This window comes from Henckelia pumila, chromosome 2 (genome assembly GCF_033568475.1).
Source record: "Henckelia pumila isolate YLH828 chromosome 2, ASM3356847v2, whole genome shotgun sequence".
Lineage (NCBI taxonomy): Eukaryota > Viridiplantae > Streptophyta > Magnoliopsida > Lamiales > Gesneriaceae > Henckelia > Henckelia pumila.
This window is the reverse complement of record NC_133121.1, coordinates 63,239,794-63,250,029: the sequence shown is the minus strand read 5'-3', so window position 1 is coordinate 63,250,029 and position 10,236 is coordinate 63,239,794. Positions and strand designations below refer to the sequence as shown.

Below are 10,236 nucleotides of genomic sequence, written 5' to 3'. Positions count from 1 at the left end.
ATAACTTCCATTTCTGTGAATGTGTGGCTTCGCAGGCCAGTGGCTAGGATATGACTTAGCGTCATTATTGGCAAGCGGTGATAGTTTTCATCAGGGCACAGTGCTGAGTTATACTGAGAAACGTGAACCGTGATTCGCACCGGACATGGTGGGGCTGAATTCCCAGTATTGCTTAGGAAGCTTGTTTTGCTTCAGAGTAGCATGTGAAAGATGATCAGTCTGGAAATCATGTTAAGCAGTTATGTTGAAGTATGACCTTGTGTCGTCTGAATTATCTCGAGGAGAAATTCAGAAATTGTTGTGTCAGCACAATGTGGGAATGGTGTTTCCTGACTAGAGGTGTTAAGCACAGAGAACTTTTAGAACCATTAGATGGTTAAATTCGATTAGTGATTCGACGAATGTCATAAGCTAGTCAGGTTATGACTTGGTTTTCGTCAGTCTAAGATTTCCCTTGGGACGATGATCTCGATCAAGCGTGTGTTTGTATCACTAGTAGAAAATCTGCATTTTACTTCGCTATTTTTTATACTTCACTAGTTAAAAAAAATGGGCTTCGCTTATAATTTTAAGTGATGTTTTACTTCGGCATATGAATTTTGATGAAGTAATATATTTGAAAATTATAATTTTAATTTATAAGTGGAGAAGTAATAGCTTAAACCAATAAAAATACATCTTCTCTTGAAATTTTATCAACTCTCACCATTCTCAACACAATTGTTTCGTCGTCTTCATTCTCTCCAACAAGAAATCTGGATCTGGTTCTTCATTCTCTCCAAGAGCAAATCAATTAGCGATTGATTCTCTCCAAATCGATCACCTGGTCCAGGGCTTCCCAACAGGTTTCTTTCCCATCTTTCTTTCTAGCTGGGCGCCCGAGCAGCCATGGTATTCTCCTTGTATATCCTTCATCCGACAACGAAATTTCAAACGGTTTGAGGGGTTTTCTTCCTTAAATCAGCATTTACATTTTGAGTCAAGAATCATGGTACTATTTGCTCTACCAGCAATCTTGGTGCTGTATTTCGAATATCTTGCTTTGGATCGGCTTGGACGAGATATTCTGACTCACTGCAAATTCATGGACACTCCCGAAAGCCCTCGCTCGAATCTCGAACTCCTTGCATCTACGCAAGTGTATGATCTCAATCCCCACTTTCTTGTTTGTATTTTATTATTATTATTATAATCTTAAAATTGTTGGTGATTATTTAGGTTGATGAATCTGGATTTGTAACTTAATGCAAAATTAAGCCTGCCCGATGGGAGGAATTGGTAATGAATTTTCAGTGTTGGAATAGTTTCAAATGCTGTCGATTTAAAATAATTTTGGAACAAATGACATACTTTAGTTTGAGTTTGCAACTTTATTTCTATTTCTCGTATTGTATTTTTTGAGGAGAAAGAAGATGAATACCTATGGTTTTTTTATTGACTGCCATTTATTCTGCTTTTTTTTTTTTTTTTACCTAAACTAGAAACTATGTTCTCTTTCAGTGAATTTGATTTCTGTGAAAGTATGTAACTTTACTCGGTCCATAGCTCCATATCATTCCGAATATGTTAGTCCCTAGAATTGGAAATTGTTGCTAGTAATTGTAAGCTCATCAAGAACTCGCGGGTGCTTTCATGAGTGGGCAGCATCTATTATGTGGTAAGTTGCAACTTTCTTTAGTGTGAAATGAACTTTGGTGAAAGTTCCTTTGGATGGAAACAGGAGAGTGTGGAGCCGAAAGAGTTTTAACTAAGATTATATATATTTAAAATAATATAAGAAGAAAATCTAAATTACTTTGGATTATTTTATCCTTTATAGAAATAAGATTTATTGAATTTGAAGTATAATATAACCACATAAAATTATGTTTAATTAAATTTGGAATTTAAAGAATCTTCTTGTTTTACTGAAGAACAAGGTTTGATGGAACTCAAAGATTATCATAGAATTTGCATCGTGGATGATATGTCTAACGATTTCAATCATCTCGAGCACACTTGCAGAACCACGGAATCTACTTACTCAAAATTTCACCTCAATGCTGATGTGAGGACGATATATGTTGTTCTAAATATGTATTTTAACTTTTCGGTCTAGGGTGAATTATTTTTGCTTGATGGGTTCAGATTTTGATTAGATGGAGATAGGTATTATTGGAGTTAGCACAGTTTCACGGAGATCCGGAGTCCAAGAAGATGGTTCTAGGTTCAAATATTTTTCTATCGCACTTTTGATTTTTTATTTTAAACCTGTGTTTTTATGTTAGAAGCGAACTTAGTTATGTAATCAAACTTTATTTATTTAATGCTTTTGTAGATGTTATATCCAAGTAAGAGGAGGCAGTGGAGGTTGAACCAAGAAAGCATGACACTCTATGGGCCTTTGGTGATTGATATACGACTAACGCATTTCTTTTTCTAGATCTCAACGAGGCTACGCCTGACAAGGCAGCTCAATGCTATGAGTAAGCAATGCATTGGCTATGAAATTTGTTGGATTTAAGTTGTCTAATCTTCGCAATGGTCACTCTTGCTGCAAAAAGCTTTCGCGTATTTGATTCAAGGTAGAAGGTGCCCGACTGCCCGTGCCCTGCAAGTTGTGCTTACAATATATATGACCATTTTAATAGAATACTCATATTTGTTTCTCATTGAATTTTTACAGAGCACTCCTGTGAACATAGTCATTGGGTATCATGTCTGGGTTGAAGACCTGGTTGTAGCTTGGATAGGTGGGCAAGCAACCAAAATGAATGGCCAGGAAGCTGAGATTCAATGGACCGATGGGAAGAAGGTGCGTTTTGGTTTCAGTTTCGATTATTTTATTTCTTTTTTGTTTGCGCGTGCATGTGTGTGTTGTAACAGTATATCCAACATTTGTTTCTTCTTATATGAATTTATTCAAAGACAACCAGTTGAAGTAAGATTCGGAAAAGAGAGAACCACGCAATCTTGTCAAGTTTGTTTTTTTAGGAAATTTTCTAATGGCTTTATATATATTTTCCTTGAGAATCTTAAATACACAAATAGTCTTTCCTTGTTAACCCTCATTGAGATTGTACATTTACAGGGTCAGAGTGATTATTTGACGATAGAGATTTTTTTTGCTTATTTTATGATCTGCATGGACTATAAAAAAATAGTAAATTAGCAAGAAATATTATTCTTCTCTCTGAATACAGTCCTGGGTGTATTTCAACTAGCAAACCATCTGGTTGGGTAGTTGTTGGATATGATTATCAATATGTAGGTAACTGTAATAATTTTAGGCTTCTAACCAATTGGATTAACAAATTTCAAAAATTTGGTGCAGTGAGTCATAATTTTGTTGGCGAAACAAATTGACATGTTTATATATCTGGTTCTGTTCCTATTGTTTTGCTATTGGCCTTGTTGGTCCAGGGTAAAAACACTTATTTGTTGATGGTAAGCATATCTTTGCTGACTTGGATTACAGTGATGGTGATTTTTTATTTTTGTATGAATGCTTGTAGGTTCATTTTAAAGTGTTGTTTAGCTTTATTTTGAAATAATTTTTTTGGTAAGCATACCACATGTCTGATTTTCTTTTGTTTTGGCTCTTTTCTTTCACATGTGAAATGGATTTATTAGTGGAAGGTCTTGATGTTGGATGCTATGAGAAGACTTGCCGGAAGAGTGTTCCTTGTTTGAGATTGACTCCAAAGTGTAGATGGGATTATGTGAGTTTTTTAGTTAAAACTCAGTCTCAAAACAATGCAAAACATTTACAAGCTTCTATTGTTTTGTACTTATCTTAGGAATTTTGTCATGTTATGTCCTCTTCATGTGTCCCATCAACTACCAAATAAGGAACCTGGATCTCAAACTAAGCACAGCAGAGAATAAAATCATATATAACCAATGTCCATCCACCAAACATCACTTCGAAATGTGAAATTAGCACAATTATATCATGGAAGTTTGAGAAAAGGCTAAAAAATCTGGTTCTCTGCTGTTCAGCAATAACCAATGTATAGAAGGTAAAGAAACTTGTAGCTTATTATGCATTAACTCCAAATATCCTTATTCATTTGATGCATCCATTACATTGTGAATCCAGGGAATAGTTTCTGAATTGAAGTTGTTGGGAGTGACTGTCCTAAAGAACTGGGACCTAAGTGTCACCCATGTCATTGCATCTACAGATGAGAATGGGGTGTGCAGAAGAACCCTCAAAGGGCGTTCTGGAAGGAAAATGGATATTAAGCATAGAGTGTAAGTATGAATTACCATTCATATCCCAATTGTTTAAGGTTATTCAGAAACTAAGCTGCAACTCTATCAACATCTTAATCATTGTGCTGATCCCTGAATGTTAATAATGTTCTATTTTAGCTCGAGTATTTAATTGGTCTTTGTAGAGATCACTGACAAATCAACAACCATTTTGGTGCACTCGTCTCTTCAATAGTTTGGGTCATCTATCACTTTTGTTTTCTCAATGCCATGATTTTTTTTATCAACCAGGGATCAAAGCTTGCTTGAACGCCAAAGAATTTGTTGAGGAGCAGCATTACGAGATTACATGTGACATTCATGGTATCAGGGAAGGCCCCAAAATTGGAAGATTGAGACTTCTGAACATGGCGCATGGCTTTCCTTTGAAGGAACTATTGTCTAAGCACAAGTAAATAGTTGTTGAATTTCTTGCTAAAAATTATGATTGGGTAAGTGATTTTGTAAGGCCCGGGATTAGTTGATCTAATTCGAAAATTATTTAATTTTAATCCGAGTATATTTAATTTGAGAATATTTAGAGTTTTTATTTAAATTCTAATATTCTTAAATTATCTAGGATTGAAATTGAATTAAAAAGATTTGTCGAGGACTGAATTACAAATAAACAAGATTTGAAGGGCCAAAATGCAAATATGATAAATTACTTAGACACTTGCTGTATTTAGATGATTGAACGTGTACCAAGCATTTTCATAGTCATCTTTACCAAAATTCAGCAGCAAGATACGTGGGTTCAGATTTTCTTTGGAGATTTCATCTTCTAAATTCAATAACTTTTGCTCCGGTTGTCCGAATTCAATTCCGAAAAGAGTTCCGGACTCCTTGCGAGAAGGGCTATCATTTGATGTAAGTATTGATGAGATTTATTGTGTTTCAAAATTTTGTGATGGGGCAGAAATCATATTTGAGAATGGTTATGTGTTCTTGAGTTTATACGTATCGTTATATCGAAACCGGATTGAAGATTGAACGTCGTATCAATTCTTATGAATTTCCAGAAAGTATTTCGAAATTCCTACCTTATGTTTATGCTTGTATTGATGATATATTGCGGATATGGTATGGTGATGAAGTTGATATGAATATTAGATTTGATAGAAGTTAGTTTCGGTTACCGATTTTGTACCGTTACTCCGTCGGTTTCGGATTTGAAACTGTTTTGATCTCGTATACTTGAGCTTCCATTGACATGAGTAAATCTGATGTTTCCTTGATAAATATGCTGTGATTTCAGTTTACAATCAATAGACGTCAAATCGAGAATCCCGACTTCGAAACCGGTAGAAGAAAGAACAAAGTTTGTAGCATTTTTGCCTTGAAGTTGGGTTGAAGCTTGAGCAGATTTTTGACACAAGGTTATGTTGTATGGCTTGACCAGATTTGGGAGCGAGCAGATTTTGATAGCCTTGAAGAGCTTGAAACCAAGACGAGAAAAGTATAAACCAACATCGAACCACGGGATACACAACTCGAGTTAGATTGGACTTGAGTTTTTCCCTAAACCACATACTTATTTGTTCCTTGTTGGAATTGATTTATTTTCAAGTCCATAGATATATGTTCTTGATTGTTTATTGATGGGCATGTTTGTGTTGCATATTTTATTATCATTTTATTGTCATTTGTGAGTGCATTCATTTGTTTTAATTAAGTTTTTGTTGGTATTTCATACATCGTTTCTACATTACACGCTCCCATGTTTATTGTATAGGACGTAGCGTTTTTTCAAGGAAAATATGGAAAAGCTATTGCGAAAAAATGAATTACAGAGCAGTAATGATCAGAAAATCATATTTAATTTTATATAAGACCAAATCCAATCTCTACCGTCCCGAATAAAGTTCAAGATGTTTTGAATCAGCTGTCCAAATTTCAGCTCAATCCTACAGCTAGATCTCCGGTTATGAATTTTTCAAAATCGCTGCTCGCTGGGAAAAAAGCTGCGCGCTCGAGCGCATGAACTCGGTGCGCCCTAGCGCGCCTATTGAAAATTCGGGGCAGTAAGTTGGGTGTTTTGTGCGAGCTCGATCCTAGCAACTCGGTGTGCTCGAGCGCACCGACTTTTCTGGGAAATCTGTTTTAATTAGGAAACTTTCTTGGGAAGGACTCTAGTCTTTAAATACATCATATAACTCGAAAATTACTATCTTTTGATCACTTCTGAAGATCTTTAGATGGCTACATACAGAGAATTCATCTGGCGGCTAAGTTTTATCTTTCTTGTTCTTAGATTTTAATTCTTCTTGTTTTTATTCTTGGTTGAGGAAGACGAACCCTTGAATTTATTTATCTTGTGAGATTCAGATTTTCATTGTTTGATTTTTATCGAGTATCAAGAGTTATTTTGGTTTATTTCATGCTTGTGTGTTTGATTATTAGATTGATCACCTGATAATTCTTTCGTACAATCTACCGCTAAATTAGAATTCAAATCCGTAATTGTTTGAATCATCTGATTTGTGAAGCAACTATGATTAATATTTTATGTTATTGAATTTGTTAAATCGTAGGAACAACAATTGACTAGGTTAAATACAACCGCTGGTGTTTGTGTTGTCTAGCTTCATTAGTTTTACTTATTTGAATGCTACCGTGAGTTTAAATCTAGATTGCTGTTATTCGGTTAATTTATTGGTAAGGGTTGATTTAGAATGCTGTTTTCATATTAGCTAAAATTAAGGTGAAACAGGAATTAAATTTCCAATGATGAATATTCGATGTGAATTAATTATTTTTAGGGAATCGATGATCGAGTGAATGATTTCAAGGGTGTAGTCGACCGATACCAAGTCTCGTTAATTTATTGATCTTCTTTATTTTAATTTTTGCATAGTAGTTAGTAAAATCTAAAAATTCCCTTTTATTTATTTTTAGTATTTTTAAGAACACAACTAAAGTTCACTTTTCTCGTGGGAACGATCCCTACTCTTGCTACAACATGTTTATTTAGTTAATCTGAGTTGGGTTAATTTGGGCGCGACACGACTAAGCGCTACCAAATTTTGGCGCCGTTGCCGGGGAAGGAGTTTATTTTATTTGTGTTTTTGTTTTTATTTTTTTTCACCGTTTTTTTTTTTCTGTTTTTGCAAGAATTTTTGTGGTGTAATACTTCGAGATGTCAAATCGACAAGTATTAGCAAGTTTTATCTAGCAACACGGAGAGCCATTCTACGCAGCATGGAAGAAATTCAAAGATTTGGAAGCCATCTTCCGGTATCATGATTTTTCTAACTATTCTCTCCTTACATATTTTCTTAATGGTTTGGATGCAGTGACAAGAAAATGGGTAATTGATGGAGCTTTCACAGCCGGTATTTCAATATTTTGCCAAGATGATGATACCATGAGACATCTGTTGGATGATATGGCCGATTTTCTCTATTACTGGTATTCACACTCTCAATACTTGGAGGAGGGAAGTTGTTCGCAGTTGATCTTACATCGGCTAGAGGATATAATGAGAAAGCTTGTGGCATCGACAGTGGAAACTGTAGAAGATTTGAAAAAGCCTAGATGCGACCTTGTGGAGCACATAGAGAATATCAAGAGATCACTCGTCCATGAATACCGAGAACATGAAGTGAAGCAAGATACTCAAGCAGTGACCAACCCGATTTGGTTCGATGATGATGACTCAGAGAACCAGGATTGGGAGTGCGAATCAAATCATGCTGAATATTTAAAGGCGTTTGAGTCTTCCTTTCCATTAGTACCAATTTCAAAAGATTTTGGCTTCCGAGAGCCCGCATAGATGTTCTCTTCCTATGTTTACCAGCTATGGAGTGTTGCTGCGGTGACGAGCTTTAACTGTTTATATTTGGCTAAGCTTGAGGGCTTATGAAACCAAGACCCATTTGTGGTGTCATATGACACTTATTTTGGGCGTCAGCCGCTCTTTGAGCAGTGCTTCTGAGTATTTTGTGTTTTTTTTTCAGGAGCCTAGCCGCCCCATCTGCCGTCCAATTTTCAATATGAGTCTCCCATTATTCAGTCTAAGGCCAAAGAGGAGGACAACGCCAACACTTGAACCAGGGGAGTTCTGTTTTAAATTTGCATCTCGTTATCATTTTTTTTATTTTTTGTTTGTGTCGTTAGTACTAGAGCATTGAGGGCAATGCTTTGGTTAAGTGTGGGGGGAGTTCATTCGATGGTTTGTCATTTTGTTTGCATTCGTTTGTTGAGTATATGCATATAGTTCGTTCCATATCATTTGTTAGTTTGTTAGTGTTTGTCGTGTTACATGAGTAGGATGATGATTGTTAGCCTATGATAATGGAAGTGAAAAAAAATGAAATTTTTGAAAAATTTTACTCTTGATTGGACATGAGAAACCATAGGTTGATTGTTGAATATTTTCAAGCACGCTTGTTTAACCGGTGAAGTGTAGTGATGTATTAGACTTTGTGGATGTCTGTTGGACCATTGCACGATAATAGGTGTTTGTGGAACTTGATGGTTCTTAAGTCTTGATGATCTTGTTGATTTAGCATTTACTCTCTTGGGTACTTTTTGAAAAAAAAAACTTTTATTACATGTTTATGAGCAATCGACTCCATCCGGGTTGCGAGCGAGATGTTTGAAATCCTATTCATCTTGTTTGTGGCTAAGTTTGCGGATAAAATGGGGTTAAGCCTTGAAAAAAATTAGTAAGGCATCAGTTCCATCCGGGCTTGGAAGGTGAATGAAATCCTATTCACTATTTAATAGCTAAGTATGCGGGTAATTATTGGGACTGTCAAAGAAAGAAAATTTGGTGCGTAATTTGCTTAAGAGAGTTTGTGTTTTGTTGATGGATTGTTGGGAGGAGAGTTCTTGATTGTGAGACTTGCACTGAATTGTTTTTAGGTCGGCGAACAGTCTTGAAGCTTTGTTCTTTTGAAGTTGCATGTAACTGGGATAACATGACACACACACACGTTGGCATTCCACTGAAGGTGTATCATTGATGATTGAGAGTAGCTATGAAGTTGTTTTTTATGAAAGTGGTTTTCTCTGAGGCTATGATATGCGTGATTCATCCTTGCTTATGTGTTTGTTCTGTTTAATTTTGTTTTTGCATAACTTGCTCGAGGACGAGCAAGGATTAAGTGTGGGGGTATTTGATAGGCATGTTTGTGTTGCATATTTTATTATCATTATATTTTCATTTGTGAGTGCATTCATTTGTTTTTGTTGGTATTTCATACATCGTGTCTACATTACACGCTCCCGTGTTTATTGTATAGGACGTAGCGTTTTTTCAAGGAAAAGATGGAAAAGCTATTTCGCAAGAATGAATTACGGAGCAGCAATGATCAGAAAATCATATTTAATTTTATAAGATACGAAATCCAATCTTCACCGTCCAGAATAAATTTCAAGATGTTTTGAAGCTGCTGTCCAAATTTCAGCTCAATCCGACGGCTAGATCTCCGGTTATGAATTTTTCAAAGTCGCTGCTCTCTGGGAAAAAAGCTGCGCGCTCGAGCGCATGAAATCGGTGCGCCCTAGCGCGCCTATTGAAAATTCGGGGCAATAAGTTGGGTGTTTTGTGCGAGCTCGATCCTAGCAACTCGGTGTGCTCGAGCGCACCGACTTTTTCGAGAAATTTGTTTTAATTAGGAAACTTTCTTGGGAAGGACTCTAGTCTTTAAATTCATCATATAACTCGAAAATTACTATCTTTTGATCACTTCTGAAGATCTTTAAACGGCTACATACAGAGAATTCATCTGGCGGCTAAGTTTTAACTTTCTTGTTCTTAGATTTTAATTCTTCTTCTTTTTATTCTTGGTTGAGGAAGACGAACTGTAGCGACCCAAACCAGATCCACTACCTAATCAGAGTTTAGGAGCATAATTAAACATGCATTAAATAAATCGTTGCGGAAGACTTAAATTAAAACAGACCGGCAGAATACAATCGGATAAATAAATTCGATTATACAACCTAATCGAATAATTAACCCTAAAGGCAAAACCTACAGCTAAATCCTGC

At 35.9% G+C, this 10,236-nt stretch overlaps 1 protein-coding gene across 15 annotated transcripts; it reads left to right on the top strand.

Moving 5' to 3' along the window:
* Positions 1 to 700: 700 nt before the first annotated feature.
* LOC140885167 (BRCA1-associated RING domain protein 1-like) lies at positions 701 to 5,876 on the top strand. Of its 15 annotated transcripts, none has more exons than XM_073292105.1 (12): positions 701 to 845; positions 1,011 to 1,140; positions 1,219 to 2,206; positions 2,318 to 2,564; positions 2,666 to 2,794; positions 3,613 to 3,701; positions 3,780 to 4,001; positions 4,082 to 4,236; positions 4,489 to 4,648; positions 4,977 to 5,106; positions 5,495 to 5,557; positions 5,639 to 5,876. In XM_073292105.1, the coding sequence occupies exons 8-12, from the start codon at positions 4,149 to 4,151 to the stop codon at positions 5,699 to 5,701; spliced, it is 504 nt and encodes a 167-aa protein (XP_073148206.1). In that variant the 5' UTR covers positions 701 to 845; positions 1,011 to 1,140; positions 1,219 to 2,206; positions 2,318 to 2,564; positions 2,666 to 2,794; positions 3,613 to 3,701; positions 3,780 to 4,001; positions 4,082 to 4,148; the 3' UTR covers positions 5,702 to 5,876. The 15 variants fall into 15 exon arrangements, with proteins under 15 accessions (XP_073148206.1, XP_073148210.1, XP_073148205.1 ...); XM_073292109.1 differs by having other exon boundaries at positions 701 to 1,140; positions 1,219 to 1,278; positions 2,128 to 2,206; XM_073292104.1 differs by having other exon boundaries at positions 701 to 1,140; positions 1,219 to 1,278; positions 1,501 to 2,206.
* Positions 5,877 to 10,236: the final 4,360 nt, after the last annotated feature.